Raw genomic sequence first — 17500 nt, forward strand, 5'->3', positions numbered from 1 at the left:
GCTGATAGCAGTAGTCATAACATAGCAGAGCCTCATCACACTTAAATCAGATTTAAGTTTAATTCACGATGGCCATTTTCAATCAGAATGAGGCATTTACAAGGGGATTTTTTTATCTTTTTAAAGAGGCTTTTTTATTATATTTTTAATTATTCTTACTTAAAGGGGAATTAAAGCTCTCATGTAAACATGGCCACTGTAGGACAATATCCAGGGCGCTAGGGCGCCGCCCCAACACTCACCACAATAGTTTGAGTAAGACATAAACAACAACAAAATAATAATAAAAATAAAAATGAATTAAAAATACTACAAAACAAATGTTTATCTGTATTTAGATAATGAGAATAAATATTATATACAGAGTAACGATGGGTAAAGTTGCTTGGTTCATCTGTGTCTGATTGGTGACGTGTTTGATCTTTGGGGCGCAGTCATTTAAACCATTTACTCTAAAAGTTTTACGTCTGCAGTAACTCCTCTTCAATACAAGTCAATGGACATTTTTGCACCCACAGTTAATGTAGCTGATCATTTACACACCACCACCTCCCACCATGGGCGGGGCTGACGTCCTCAGTGGTCATGGGCGGGGCTGACGTCCTCAGTGGTCATGGGCGGGGCTGACGTCCTCAGTGGTCATGGGCGGGGCTGACGTCCTCAGTGGTCAGGGGCGGGGCTGACGTCACAGTGCTCATGGGCGGGGCTGACGTCACAGTGCTCATGGGCGGGGCTGACGTCACAGTGCTCAGGGGCGGGGCTGACGTCACAGTGGTCATGGGCGGGGCTGAAGTCACAGTGGTCATGGGCGGGGCTGACGTCACAGTGGTCATGGGCGGGGCTGACGTCACAGTGCTCAGGGGCGGGGCTGACGTCACAGTGCTCAGGGGCGGGGCTGACGTCACAGTGCTCATGGGCGGGGCTGACGTCACAGTGCTCATGGGCGGGGCTGACGTCACAGTGCTCATGGGCGGGGCTGACGTCACAGTGGTCATGGGCGGGGCTGACGTCACAGTGGTCATGGGCGGGACTGACGTCACAGTGGTCATGGGCGGGGCTAACTTCACAGAGGTCATGGGCAGGGCTGACGTGTCACAGTGGTCATGGGCGGGGCTGACGTCACAGTGGTCATGGGCGGGGCTGACGTCACAGTGCTCAGGGGCGGGGCTGACGTCACAGTGCTCAGGGGAGGGGCTGACGTCACAGTGGTCATGGGCGGGGCTGACGTCACAGTGCTCATGGGCGGGGCTGACGTCACAGTGCTCATGGGCGGGGCTGACGTCACAGTGGTCATGGGCGGGGCTGACGTCACAGTGGTCATGGGCGGGGCTGACGTCACAGTGGTCATGGGTGGGGCTAACATCACAGAGGTCATGGGCGGGGCTGACATCACAGTGGTCATGAGCGGGGCTGACGTCACAGTGGTCATGGGCGGGGCTGACGTCACAGTGGTCATGGGCGGGGCTGACGTCACAGTGGTCATGGGCGGGGCTGACGTCACAGTGGTCATGGGCGGGGCTGACATCACAGTGGTCATGAGCGGGGCTGACGTCACAGTGGTCATGGGCGGGGCTGACGTCACAGTGGTCATGGGCGGGGCTGACGTCACAGTGGTCATGGGCGGGGCTGACGTCACAGTGGTCATGGGCGGGGCTGACATCACAGTGGTCATGGGCGGGGCTGACGTCACAGTGGTCATGGGCGGGGCTGACATCACAGTGGTCATGGCTGACGTCACAGTGGTCATGGGTGGGGCTGACATCACAGTGGTCATGGGCGGGGCTGACGTCACAGTGGTCATGGGCGGGGCTGACGTCACAGTGGTCACAATTAGGAAACATTTAAAGCACTTTTCAGAAAAGGCAAAGAAAACATGAACAAACTACAGGTGATGATTTCAAATCTTGAATATGTCCATATTTTGTAAACTAGGTTTTAAATTATATTTTGTCAGGTTTTTAAAATATGTATGTTCATGTGTCACCCCTGTTTTTATTTAATTACTTGTTAAACTACAACTAAAAATAAATAAATACAATTTTAAAAAATGTGAAAAACTAAATTAAAATAAGAACAAATTCCATTTCTATAATAACCCTGACACACACTCACTCACTCCATTGTATAAACTACATGTTCTTGCTTGTTGATGGTTCTGTGGTAATAAATGTGATTAGTTTAAAGCTGTTCTGTGATATTTTCCTAACTATTTTTTTAAAAGCTGCACAAACCCAGTTTATGGTGTATGTGTATTTTAGAGTTGTAATGTGTCCCCCCCCCCCACACACACACACACACACACACTCCCCTACCTTAAATATATCTATCTCAAATCATGCCACTTAATACTACTGCCAAATTGATTAATTTTGACCTTTTTTCCCTGAAAGTTAACACATGCAAATTTAAATATCTAAGAATCTGGATCACACATGATTTAATGACATTTTCAAAGCTATTTTCCTCCCATTATTGTGTCATTTAAAACAAGACTTTGGACGGTGGGGTCTGCTGCCTTTATCATTAGGAGGTAGAATCAATGTAATTACTACAATTGGAAATATGTTTATTAACGACACTTTTGCATCTTTTGATCAAAATTCAATATTCCAAGGTCACATTTCTTCAGATATCTTCAGATTCCTAATTTTGTATCAACATTTATCTCCTCTTTTCCATCCACACAGACCAGCTCTCTCCTAGACTCCATTTTGAAACTGAACCCATGTTCTAAAGGCTCCATTGGACTTGTTTGTTCTTTAATTAACACACGACTTGAAACCTTTGATCAGGTTGAAAAACTGTTGGGAGGAAGAATTGGGGTTAGAACTTTCTGAGAGAATCTGAGAAGAAGCTGTGGTAAATATACACTGTTCTTCCATTTGTTTAAGACACGCCGTGATCCAATTTAAGGTCATGCATCGCCTCCATTGGTCCAAAATGTTTCCTGATATTGATCCCTTGTGTGACCGTTGTAGGCAAGCACCAGGAACTCTTACACACATGTTTTGGTCCTGCCCAAAACTGGATGGGTTTTGGAAACTGATATTTTCAACATTTACAGTTGTCATAAAAACGCCATTAAAACCCACTCCCATAGCGGCAATATTTGGGGTCAAACCACCTGACTTGCATCTCAGTCGTTGGGCCAAAACTATGGTTGCTTTTGGTTCTCTCTTGGCACGCCCACTGATATTGTTTAAATGGAAGGACAAACATCCTCCGAGATTTCAATCATGGCTAAATGATATTGTTCATTTTCTGAAATATGAGAAAATACGATACACCACAAGGGGCAGTGCCCAGAAATTTTATACTATCTGGAGAACTTTTCTCACTTACATAGAGAAACTGGAATCTAAGGATACTGTAAATTAGAGCTGATGATCTCACCACTTTTTGGGTAAGTTATTTATTTTGTTGTTCACTCATTATTTTTTTTCAATTCATTTTTAGTTTATGTACAGTATATACTGTATGTGGGCATGTGTGTATTGTGTACATATGCATATATTTATTTTGTATATTTTAAATACTTTCTATAATTTACCCTTTCTCAGCATGTTCTGTTATTGTTTATAAAACATGAGACTAGCTCAGCTGGAGCTATGGGGGGGTTTCACTGTTCTTAAATGAAACATCAATGATGTTAATGTTTTTGTTTATATGTATGTATAATTGAAAAAGTAACAAAAACAAAAAATATATATATATATATTTATATATATATATACAGTATATATCTATATCTCAGTGTGTGTGTTTTTGGTTGTTTCTTATGTCATTTTGTAGATTTCTGTTATTTTGTATTTTTCTCTCATTCTGTGTGTATTTTGTTGTTGTTTGTCTATTCTTTTTATTATTCGTTCATCATTTGTATGTTTTTGTTGTCGTTTTGTGAGTTGCTGTTAATATTTAGTAGGATTATAATTTTCAAATAAAAATAAACATTATGAAATCCAGCATTTTTAATGTTTTCCTTTGTTAATTTCTCTCTCTCTCTCTCTCTAAAGTACCCTCTGCAGAACCATCGCGTACACCTAAAGGTACACTTACCACTATTTGAGAAGAATTGGTTTAGGTTGTACAATGTTCTTACACAGTTGAAAAAAGCCTAATTTCACACGTTTCTGTCTTCATGAAAGCAGTAAAACATCAGTGAAAGACACTATGAAGACTCTGTAAACAGGAGGAGGAGAGGCTGTTTCATCCCAATGGCATCGCGTACCCTTGACAAAAGACAAAATCAGCTGGATTAGTGCTGGGGGGCTGGTCGCACTCTTTACGAGGGCGTTTTCAGACGTATTTCAAGCTATCGTCTCAACTAATTGAGCTTCTTCTGCCTTGTTAAATCCTACTCACTAAAATGTTGTGATATTACAGCTTTGTAGCTCAATTAAAATGGAAGAAAAAACTGTGTGTGTGTGTGTGTGTGTGTGTGTGTGACTGATGCATAGACATATTGAAATGTGACTTTCTATTTGCTTCTTCCCACTGCTGCTGCTGCACAGAGCGCTCTGAGGGGGGGTGGGGAGGTATGTGGGCGGAGCTTCCATCTCTGCTAAACTCCCAACTGGAGCAGGCAATGAGTCAGTTTTTAATGATTCACATTCCTCTGGCGTTGGTTCTTGTTATTTCCCCTGCTCTGGTAAAACAAACATTAACCAGTCAGCAGAATTCTCTAATTAGGAATCAAATAAGTTATTAAAGCGATCATATATACAGTTTAATTTAGGATCAATGATCACTGTGGACCACAGGGCTGCACAGTTCAGGTAATTTGGTAAGGAGTGTGTTTTAGTTCTCATTAGAGAGAACAAATGGAGCAATGCGTGGCTAAGTAGTTAGCGTGTTACAACGGTAATGTACGCTCGTAAAAACTTGACATTTTAAGCTCCTTAACTGTGGTGGGACGTAGAGCTGTTTCAGCTCCGTTAGCTCAGCGCTAACGTCATTAAGGAACAGTGGTGCAGAGGTGTGTACAATGTAATCTCTCCATCAGTCTGAGGATGTTATCAGTGTGGAAGTGTTTACTGATAACAAACAAAAGCCAATCAGCACCTGTGTTTCAATAGGACACGCCTCCATCGCTCACTGTTCCTTTCTCTCTGAATAGTTTACATTTAAAGTGAAATGCTAATTTTACTGCTGACATTTAGTTTAACTCCTCCCTCCTTCTGAGATTCTGATGTTGTTTAAAGCTTAATCTGAGAGAAAGGAATTCATCTGAATAATATCCACTGTTTATTATTATTATAGTCATCTTAAAGATGGAAATCCTGATTTTAATCATAAATAAAATAGGTTCAAAGTGACCAAAAATGGTGGAAAAGGTGGTGAAATGGGATTTTAAAAACTACAGAAATTGGTTAAAAGTTAAATATAGAATGGACAAAAACAGACAGAAAAGTGGTAAAAAGGGTTCAAAGTGTCAATATAGGAACAATTAGTTTAAACTGGTAAATAATGGACATGATAAATGGTGAATGTGGTTAAATTGGCAAAAATAATAATGAAATCTGGTGAAAAGATGTTAAAAGTGACAATAATAGGTCAATATATGTGACATTAGGTGTAAAAGTGGTAAAAATGGTTTATAAGTGATGAACATGTCTGGAAAGTGGAAAAAATGTGTAGAAAAGCACATTTTTGGAGCAAAATTATAGCAAGAAAAAGTGATGAAAATAGTTAAAAATATGGCAAGTTTGATGCAACTGAAGAAAATAGGAAAATATGTTCAGAAAATATCCTCATTTTCTGAAGGCATCTGGCAACAGCTCGAAAATGTCCTGAAAGTGATAAAAATGTGCTGAAAGGCATTGAAATGTGATGGAGAAGTGTCAGAAATAGGAATAATGTAGCACAAAATGCAATAAAAGGAGCAAAAATAAGTCAGAAAAAGGTTAAAACATGATTAAGTTTGTTGTAGTTGCAGAAAAAAAGTTAAAAAAAAAAGCAAAAATGGGCCGTAATTGTTCATAACATACATTTCTTCTTTGATGTGTTAAAAACAGTGATTTGTGGGTGGATGAAAGCCAACAGGTCTGACAGAAGATCTGCTCACAAAGGACCAAGGAAAACTATCAATATGTAAATGTGCTGGTGTTGAACCGTGTGTGTGTGTGTGTGTGTGTGTGTGTGTGTGTGTGTGTGTGTGTGTGTGTGTGTGTGTGTGTGTGTGTGTGTGTGTGTGTGTGTGTGTGTGTGTGCAGTAGAGCTGTATTCATGAAAAGAGCAGCAACAAGAGACATCATTAAACAAAAGCTTTGATCAAGTGCATTTTTAATTATTGCAAACCTTTACGATCCCCAGTGTAGAGTAGAGTAGAGTAGAGTAGAGTAGTGTAGTGTAGAGTAGAGTAGTGTAGAGTAGTGTAGTGTAGTGTAGTGTAGTGTAGTGTAGTGCAGTGCAGTGCAGTGCAGTGCAGTGCAGAGTACAGTAGAGTAGAGTAGTGTAGTGTAGAGTAGTGTAGTGTAGAGTAGAGTAGAGTAGAGTAGAGTAGTGTAGAGTAGTGTAGAGTAGTGTAGTGTAGTGTAGTGTAGTGTAGTGTAGTGCAGTGCAGTGCAGTGCAGTGCAGTGCAGAGTACAGTAGAGTAGAGTAGTGTAGTGTAGTGTAGTGTAGTGTAGAGTAGAGTAGAGTAGAGTAGTGTAGAGTAGTGTAGTGTAGAGTAGTGTAGTGTAGTGTAGAGTAGTGTAGTGTAGTGTAGTGCAGTGCAGTGTAGTGTAGTGCAGTGCAGTGTAGAGTACAGTACAGTAGAGTAGAGTAGAGTAGTGTAGTGTAGTGTAGTGTAGTGTAGTGTAGAGTAGAGTAGAGTAGAGTAGAGTAGAGTAGAGTAGAGTAGTGTAGTGTAGTGTAGTGTAGTGTAGTGTAGTGTAGAGTAGAGTAGAGTAGAGTAGAGTAGAGTAGTGTAGTGTAGTGTAGTGTAGTGTAGAGTAGAGTAGAGTAGAGTAGAGTAGAGTAGAGTAGAGTAGTGTAGTGTAGTGTAGTGTAGTGTAGTGTAGTGTAGAGTAGAGTAGAGTAGAGTAGAGTAGTGTAGTGTAGTGTAGTGTAGTGTAGTGCAGTGCAGTGCAGAGTACAGTAGAGTAGAGTAGTGTAGTGTAGTGTAGTGTAGAGTAGAGTAGAGTAGAGTAGAGTAGTGTAGTGTAGTGTAGTGTAGTGTAGTGTAGTGTAGAGTAGTGTAGAGTAGAGTAGAGTAGAGTAGAGTAGAGTAGAGTAGAGTAGAGCATGGCATGGCCGAGTAGGGTAGAGCATGCTATGGATGTTCATTTCTTCAGAGTCTAGCTACACTGTGTGTGTGTGTGTGTGTGTGTGTGTGTGTGTGTGTGTGTGTGTGTGTGTGTGTGTGTGTGTGTGTGTGTGTGTGTGTGTGTGTTAGTCATAAGCTTTGATCCGTACTGACAACTTAGAGTTTAACTAGAGCTTTAATAGTAGAACTATAGAGCTTTAACTATAGAGCTTTTAACTATAGAGCTTTTAACTATAGAGCTTTAACTATAGAGCTTTTAACTATAGAGCTTTTAACTATAGAGCTTTAACTATAGAGCTTTTAACTATAGAGCTTTTAACTATAGAGCTTTAACTATAGAGCTTTTAACTATAGAGCTTTAATAGTAGAACTATAGAGCTTTTACTATAGAGCTTTAACTATAGAGCTTTAATAGTAGAACTATAGAGCTTTAACTATAGAGCTTTAATAGTAGAACTATAGAGCTTTAACTATAGAGCTTTAACTATAGAGCTTTAACTATAGAGCTTTAATAGTAGAACTATAGAGCTTTAACTATAGAGCTTTAATAGTAGAACTATAGAGCTTTAACTATAGAGCTTTAATAGTAGAACTATAGAGCTTTAACTATAGAGCTTTAACTATAGAGCTTTAACACAGTATAATCTGTGTGTGATTTAGGAGGCCAGGCCAGGCTGTGTGAGTGTAAATGAGTTTGTAAAGTAGATGATAAAATAAAATAAAAAGATGAGAATGCCTTGGAGAGATCATGGAGCAATAATTACAAAAGTGATGATGAATGGTGGTGTTAAAGCAACAACTCAGGGGGACATCTTTCAATAGTTAATCACATTTTTGGACTTAAGATGAATGATTGCTTCTCTGGTGATGTTTCAGAAGTGTTACCACCCTACTGGGTCACTTCTGAACTACAGGCTCCTTTAGCTTCATACAGTCATTGTGTTCTTATTTCAGACTATGTGTTGGTTTGATGCCCACAGTGGAGGGCGTGGCCTAGTCAGGTAAACATGAAGGAGACAAGCTGCTCATTCAGGTTTGATTCAACCCAAACCTCTGTGTCCCTGAGGTGTTCCAGTTTCCTCTGCTGGGTAACTAGAGAAACAAAAGTGTGTTTGGATCATCATAGCTCTAAACTACTTTATTTAGCTTGAACATTTTAAAAGCTATGTCAAGCACACAGAGGCAAAAATCCCAGCACACTATTTTATAAATCCATTACTATCGCTGGGCAACACGGACTTTCAACTCCCTCCAAAGATTTCCTATGGGTTGAGATCTGGAGACTGGCTAGGCCACTCCAGGACCTTGAAATGCTTCTTACGAAGCCACTCCTTCATTGCCCGGGCGATGTGTTTGGGATCATTGTCGTGCTGAAAGACCCAGCCACATTTCACCTTCAATGTCCTTGTTGATGGAAGGAGGTTTTCACTCAGAATCTCACGATACATGTCCCCATTCATTCTTTCCTTTACACAGATCAGTCGTCCTGGTCCCTTTGCAGAGAAACAGCCTCAAAGCATGATGTTACCACTCCCATGCTTTACAGTAGGTACGGTGTTCTTTCTCCTCCAAACACGACGAGTTGAGTTTTTACCAAAAATTGTATTTTGGTTTCATCTGACCATATGACCTTCACCCAATCCTCTTCTGGATCATCTACGGGTCTGGACATGTAGTGGTTTAATCAGGGGGACACGTCTGGTACTGCAGGGTTTGAGTCCCTGGTGGCGTAGTGTGTTACTGATGGTGGTCTTTGTTACTTTGGTCCCAGCTCTCTGCAGGTCATTCACTAGGTCCCCCCATGTGGTTCTGGGATTTTTGCTCACCATTCTTGTGATCATTTTGACCCCACGGGGTGAGATCTTGGAGCCCCAGATGGAGGGAGATTATCAGTGTCTTGTATGTCTTCCATTTTCTAATAATTGCTCCCACAGTTGATTTCTTCACACCAAGCTGTTTACCTATTGTAGACTCACTCTACCCAGCCTGGTGCAGGTCTACAGTTTAGTTTCTGGTGTCCTTTGACAGCTCTTTGGTCTTGGCCATAGTGGAGTTTGGAGTGTGACTGTTTGAGGTTGTGGACAGGTGTGTTTTATACTGATAACCAGTTCAAACAGGTTCCATTAATACAGGTAACGAGTGGAGGAGGAGCCTCTTAAAGAAGAAGTTACAGGTCTGTGAGAGACACAAATCTGGCTTGTTTGTAGATGACCAACTACTTATTTTACTGAGGGATTTAATAATTAATTCATTAAAAATCCTACAATGTGATTTTCTAGATTTTTTTCCTGATGTTGTTCATGAGGTCAGAGGTATGAGCATGAAATGATAAAAGTGAGACAGCTTGTGTTTTCTCTGAGAACAGAGCATGAAAAACAAAGCAATATGTGAGCAGCGATCGCTATAATTCACTCTGCTCTGGAAGAGACACAAATTGCTCTGAAATGGGAATTAGCTTTGGGCGCTCGTCTGTGCGTCACATTCATTCCAACAACCCCCCCAGGAGCAGCCGTTCATTGGAAGTGAAGAGCTGCACTCGTTCATTCCTCCATAACTATAGACTGAGACAACATGTTCATAGATTTATCATTCACAATATTCTATTCAATGCATACTTTGAACGGTAATCTCATTTATTTGATTGCTCTGTCCTCACACAGATGCACAGCTAGTCATGTTCACACCATGGGTCCCCACGTGAGACCCCCTGGTGCCCCTGGCCCCCTCCCTCATCAACTGCTAATCAAAGGCTGCAGATGATTGTTTGGGATTCAAATGCACAGACCTGCACACGCTGTTTCCTCACTGCTGCACTGCGTTAAACATGGATAATGACAAAAAAGCTACTGAACCCCCAACACCCCCCAACCCCACCCCACCACCACAGAATCCTTCATCTATTTCTTTCAATTACACCAGCACCAAAGGGAGTTCTCACTTTCATCCATAGGTGGAGTTTGAGATTCTTAGCAGGGGCAAAAAAAAACATTTAGAGAGTCTCGAGTTTGGCGCTAACCACAATGTGTGTAACAATAATATACAATAATGAAAAAATGACTAGTCATATAATTGATAATGTTGACCACAAAAGTGTGCGTTGACACGTCATTTCATGTTGTAAATTCATGATCATTTATTTCTGCTTTATTTTTGCTGCAGTACCATACATGACCTGCTGGGGGCAGCGTCGCTTCACCGTTTACATTGTGAAGAAGAATTACGCAACAGAAGAAGGACCAACCTAAAGTCTGAAAACGTTGGGACTGTCAGTGCCCGATCCTTTCACAGGCCAGATCCTTTAGATCCTTTAGATCCTTTAGATCCTTTAGATTATTTAGATCCTTTAGATCCTTTAGATCCTTTAGATTATTTAGATCCTTAAGATCCTTTAGATCATTTCAGATCCTTTAGATCCTTTAGATCCTTTAGATCCTTTAGATTATTTAGATCGTTTCAGATCCTTTAGATCATTTCAGATCCTTTAGATCCTTTCAACACATCTCCATCCAGTCGGCCTATTAAACGACAGTTCGTGTACCATTTAAAAGGTTGAAACCTGCTTTTTAAAAGTACTTAGTTGGTGCATCTAAACCTGCTGCCAAGATTTCCAAAATTATTAGAAATTTATATTGAGTGAATCATAATTTTTTTTGTTTTTTATTTTTATTTTGTGTTTGGTTTTTGATCGTCAATGCTGTGTACATATTTAATATGTACTATTAAAATATTTAGCAAATGCCGTTCACATTCAAATATCACGTCCGAGTTCTGTCGTAAAGATTGCGAGTGAAGGAAGTGACGTAGTTTACGAGCAATTCATACATACTTTCTACAGTCACTGTGTTTTATGGCATTTAAAATGTGTGTATATTATGAAAATTATATGAAGAATGTAATTTTTTTGAATACATGTGGGATAACTGTAATGCAACCTTTTAAGCACAAACTGTGTGTATGCTTTGATGTACCATATCAAAGCCTTTCTTGTGTTCCGTGCTGGTCTCACCTTCAGCTGTTCCAGGTCAGGTCTCTCCATGCTGACCACTGCAGCCAGCAGCTGGTCCTCCAGACCGTCTCTGGTCACGGTGAAGTTGATCAAGGTGCACTGGGCCTGCAGCTCAGGCTGGTAATGAGGACTGGCCAGTTTGGTGTGCAGGATGAGGCGGAAACTGGGGTTGTATTCACACTCTTTGTCTCCGATTTTGATGCAACTTTTAGGTTTGGAGAAAGAAAAATATAAATGTTTAGAGTGAAAGAGTTTCTGGTAGATTTAACCTCTGACATCCTTTCAAAAGCATGATTGCTATTGGGTCATTTTCAGGACGTCCCACACACTTTGGTTTGAAATTGTTCCATGATTATTGAATATTCACACTGTAAATGTTTAGTTTGATTGAATTAATACTTTTAAAGATAAGGACAATTTAGTGCCCCCCCCCTCCTTATTGTTCTTCCATGTTCATCTTCCAATATGTCTGTAACTCCATCACATATAAAGGTAAATATGGTATAGTAATAAGCTCCACCCACTCTCTCAGAATATAGAAATAGATCTGCTATACATCCTATCTGGTGGACATGTCAGCTCCTCTAAATAGTCACTAAGTCAGTGTGTGTTTGGGTCTGGAACATGTTTGGGTCTTCAGTAAACTACTTAGCATATGTCTCAGCTCCCTGTAATGTGATCAGCTTAGAGCTATGAACATAGACTGTTCACATCACTAATGATTAGTCACAGATATACATTGGTTCTAGACTCACACACTCTGGAAATATGAACATTTGCTTTATTATTTTCATTGTTCCATAACTACATGTGGAAATGTAATAAATAATCTGATCTGTTTTAGTTTATAGTATAAATGTTAATATTTATTGGGATATTAAACTATTTTTATTTATGTGACTTCTTCACTAATGAATGTTTAAAATCCTTTACATGAGGTAAATGTAGATTGGCTCTGTGTCTAATAATAATGTCTTATTTTTTAGTTTTTTTACTAGTAAAATAAAGCATAGATATAAATAATATTAATCTGATCAAACTTGAAATTTCCAGTCTAACTATTGCATAATCACAAAACAATCAGAAGTTTGTGAGACAGAAGTGTGTGAGATATTCTAGAAGGATGACTGACTGACAGCATCGTTATCCAACCACAGGCTTTTATTATTGTGGTTCATTAATTATTAAATCATCATAATCTGATGTTTTTGAATGACGATGATTAGAAGATTTCACACCACAACCAGGCAAACAATCATGAAAGAAGATCAAATAGCTAAGCATTGATTAATTCATTAGCTTGAATTAAATATTCATTGACTGACTTTCTATGAAATGTACAATAGATTAAAAAACTAAAATTGGGATATTGATCCTTCAGTTAGCTCTAGAACAATCAGATCACTTACATAACTCTGAATTAGGCAGAGGAGATTACAGTAAACCTGATAATGTACCATAACACCATTGTTCTGATGATGCAGTAAACTAAATGTGTGTGCTGTGGTATCTGCTAGACTAAATCACTATGGTAACTTAGACTAAATCACTATGGTAACTTAGACTAAATCACTATGGTAACTTAGACTAAATCACTATGGTAACTTAGACTAAATCACCATAGTAACTTAGACTAAATCACTATGGTAACTTAGACTAAATCACTATGGTAACTTAGACTAAATCACCATGGTAACTTAGACTAAATCACTATGGTAACTTAGACTAAATCACTATGGTAACTTAGACTAAATCACTATGGTAACTTAGACTAAATCACCATGGTAACTTAGACTAAATCACTATGGTAACTTAGACTAAATCACCATGGTAACTTAGACTAAATCACTATGGTAACTTAGACTAAATCAGTATGGTAACTTAGACTAAATCACTATGGTAACTTAGACTAAATCACCATGGTAACTTAGACTAAATCACTATGGTAACTTAGACTAAATCACTATGGTAACTTAGACTAAATCACTATGGTAACTTAGACTAAATCACTATGGTAACTTAGACTAAATCACCATGGTAACTTAGACTAAATCACTATGGTAACTTAGACTAAATCACCATGGTAACTTAGACTAAATCACCATGGTAACTTAGACTAAATCACTATGGTAACTTAGACTAAATCACCATGGTAAACTTAGACTAAATCACTATGGTAACTTAGACTAAATCACTATGGTAACTTAGACTAAATCACCATGGTAACTTAGACTAAATCACTATGGTAACTTAGACTAAATCACTATGGTAACTTAGACTAAATCACTATGGTAACTTAGACTAAATCACTATGGTAACTTAGACTAAATCACCATGGTAACTTAGACTAAATCACTATGGTAACTTAGACTAAATCACTATGGTAACTTAGACTAAATCACCATAGTAACTTAGATTAAATCACCATGGTAACTTAGACTAAATCACTATGGTAACTTAGACTAAATCACTATGGTAACTTAGACTAAATCACTATGGTAACTTAGACTAAATCACTATGGTAACTTAGACTAAATCACCATGGTAACTTAGACTAAATCACTATGGTAACTTAGACTAAATCACTATGGTAACTTAGACTAAATCACTATGGTAACTTAGACTAAATCACTATGGTAACTTACACTAAATCACTATGGTAACTTACACTAAATCACTATGGTAACTTAGACTAAATCACTATGGTAACTTAGACTAAATCACTATGGTAACTTAGACTAAATCACTATGGTAACTTAGACTAAATCACTATGGTAACTTAGACTAAATCACCATGTAACTTAGACTAAATCACTATGGTAACTTAGACTAAATCACTATGGTAACTTAGACTAAATCACTATGGTAACTTACACTAAATCACTATGGTAACTTACACTAAATCACTATGGTAACTTAGACTAAATCACTATGGTAACTTAGACTAAATCACTATGGTAACTTAGACTAAATCACTATGGTAACTTAGACTAAATCACTATGGTAACTTAGACTAAATCACCATGTAACTTAGACTAAATCACTATGGTAACTTAGACTAAATCACTATGGTAACTTAGAATAAATCACTATGGTAACTTAGACTAAATCACTATGGTAACTTAGAATAAATCACTATGGTAACTTAGACTAAATCACTATGGTAACTTAGACTAAATCACTATGGTAACTTAGAATAAATCACTATGGTAACTTGGACTAAATCACTATGGTAACTTAGTGAGTTGTAATCTAGATTCATAGGACAGCTTATGTCTGATGAAGAATGTTTGGTTAGGTGAAGCTAACAGATAAATCCAGGTTAGAATTATCTAGCTTTGTCGTATAGGCTACGCCCTAAAGGTTTGGAAACAATTGGGCGGGACAAACACGTGCAGAGTAACCAATCAGAGGGGACGTGACGACCCTAACCCTGAACGTAGCCGGCAGAGAAGAATGGTGTGTAGTAGCTACAGATTTATGGTTTTAAAGCGTCTTCTGGTTGTGTTTCAATAATACAGTAAATCCAGGGCGCCATGTTTGTTTAGACACTGCATGGTGCAGCAGATATGCTGTTCTTACTGTACGGCTCTGATTGGCTCGTTTTCTTTCAAACGAGGAAGTGAGCAGAAACGGTCGCATCACCACACCCACTTTTTTACACAAAGTAAGAACGTGGGCGGTTCCCCAGGTTTATGTTTAATTAAATTGTAATTCAGTTCTGATAGAATTTACTAAGTTTACCAATTACCAAGTCAATTATCTGAACCCCATTACAATTATAATTACATCATAATTACAATAAATTACAAAAATGAATAAATACATACATACTTACATAACATAAAAAAAACCAACAATAAAATAAAAAATAAAGTAATTAATTATGCGATTAAAATTATAATTGATTCCAAAATGATAAACTTCCAGATTTCCTTGATGGTGACTGTGCTAAATGTGAACATGTGAACAACAACTCTTACCTGCCCTTTTTAATGGTTTCCCTCCCCAGCAAAGGACCAAGGACAGGATCCAACGTTTCCTCCAGGTTTTCTATGAGAACCACATCACCTGCTGCCAGAGCTCGCTCTATGGCGTCCAGGTACCTGTCAACCAATCACAGCCTCAGTCCCAGCTATGTCAGGGAGCTTTAACCACACCCCCCTCACCCAGGGGTCCCTTACCCTCGCTGTCCAATGCGAATCACCCGCAGCCCTTCACCGTACTTGTTCTTGATCCACTTAATGCCCTGCAGCTGGGGGTCCACCATGAGGGGCCAGCGCTGGCAGGAGGTCAGGATGGTGGCGTTCTCAGTGGACATGCGGTCAGCGGGCAGACCCTCGTTCTGCCACGCTGCGACGTCCGCGTCATCACTGAGCATCGTCAGAGGGTCCAGGTCAGGGGTCACTGGGATGGGAACCTTAGACAACATTCAAAGGGTTTCAAAAACTCTACATGTGTCAATCAATTCAATAACATATCTTAAAATGCTGTAAATAGTGCTCAGAGCAAGATCCAAGATGGCCGACATCCGTATTGTGAAGTTCGTAACTTTGGTTCTGTTAGACGTAGAAAGATGATCTTTGTGGCTAAATGTAGGTTTTTGGGGACAAGGAGTGTCATGAAATAGCTTAAAATACTGTAAATTTGATCAAGAGCAAGATATATGATGGCTACCACGACGCTTTACACATGGAAAGGGTGATAATGTGATTTCTTTGGAGCCACTACTATGTATGATAAAGATGCCTTTTAAAGGGTGAACAATTTGATTGAAATCCCCATCAAAGCATGAATTAATATATCTACGTCCATGTAAAATTATATCCAATGTGATTCTGGAGCAAAAGCATTAATCTGATGGGTTTATTTTGCAGCACCTGCCAACATGTAAAATGATTAAACAAACTTTTGATGTAGATTTCTAATTATTATTTAAATGAACGTAACAAATGTTTCAATTCTCCCTAAAAACCTAAGTTTTGCCACAAAAATCATGTTTCTACGTTTAACAGAACCAAAGTTATGACAAAATATCCAGATTGGGAATGTGGTTGGTGGCCATCTTGGATTTCTTGAATGTGAGTGGGAACCATTGGTTATTTGCCAGCGTGGATCCCATTAAAAACAGATTCAACATTTACTCAAAAACCCCCATGTACAGATGTTCTTGCTGGCTTCCATGCAGATGTGAACATCTTTTTGACATATCTGCTGGGCTATAAGATCTCATCAGTGACGTGACGTGACCACTAGGGCTGGGTAGGCACGTTGCAAATGGAGACCACCAATGACAATTTCATATGTTTCTGCTGTCAAGTGTTAATTCAATTCAAATCAATTTTATTTGTATAAAGCAATTTCCAACAAAGTCATCTCAATGCACTTATCAAAATATAAAATTCATAATAAGAAAGAAAAAACCCAATAAGATCCACATGAACAAGTATTTATCATCTAACAAAATCAACATCATAACCACCATTAAAGAAACATAAACATTATTTAATATAGCCTCCATACTCTCCAACAACATATATCTAATGACACGACAGCACATCTGTTGTTTGTGTTGGAAACACAGAAACATGGAGAAAATAACAACTTAGAACATCCTCAGTGAGGAACATCCACAAAGTCAATCCTTCCTTTTGTTCCATTCACTGTGAAAAGTATGAAACATGTTCTGACTTTACCTTTGCTGAAGCTCTGGTATCTCAGGTGTTGGTCTCCATCTTTTAAAAGCTGTCGTTTTTCCTCAAAACAAAGTTTCTCTATCATCTCTATCGCTGTCATCCTGACTGTAGTGTTATCCCGCCCACTAGCTAGAGAACGTAGCAGCAGCAGTCACGTGTCATCTATTCACTAATGTGCTGTGAACTTACGTATAGCATTTAGCATAGCACAGTTACGTGCAAAGGCAGCTCTCTACGCTGCCTTTACGCGTAAATGGATGTCATATTGGGGACCTGACTGCGCATGTGCAAACACGTAAAATCGCGCAATGAGAACGGAGGCAGAAGAGCGACGTGCCTTTGGGAGGGGGCGTGGCCTCCCTCTGCCTTACAGCGAAGAGAAAAAAAAAAGAAAAAAAAAAGACTGTGCAGCTGTTCCAGGAAATAGCACTGTTTAGTAATTTGGGCTATGAAACGTACAAAATGTGGACACTTTCAAACTTATAGGTACTGTAGACTATTGGAAATGGAAAAATAAATAATTTATAATTAAAAAAAAATAAAAAAATAAT

At 39.1% G+C, this 17500-nt stretch overlaps 1 protein-coding gene across 1 annotated transcript in view; it reads right to left on the reverse strand.

The window, feature by feature from the left end:
• The window catches only part of dnah9 (dynein, axonemal, heavy chain 9), a 294000-nt gene that overhangs the window by 89604 nt on the left and 186896 nt on the right, over positions 1 to 17500 (reverse strand). The window contains 3 exon segments of the mRNA XM_028475526.1: positions 11254 to 11458; positions 15237 to 15359; positions 15438 to 15673. Coding sequence (XP_028331327.1) covers positions 11254 to 11458; positions 15237 to 15359; positions 15438 to 15673 — 564 coding nt within the window.

The sequence above is a fragment of the Gouania willdenowi genome, chromosome 19 (genome assembly GCF_900634775.1).
Source record: "Gouania willdenowi chromosome 19, fGouWil2.1, whole genome shotgun sequence".
NCBI lineage: Eukaryota > Metazoa > Chordata > Actinopteri > Blenniiformes > Gobiesocidae > Gouania > Gouania willdenowi.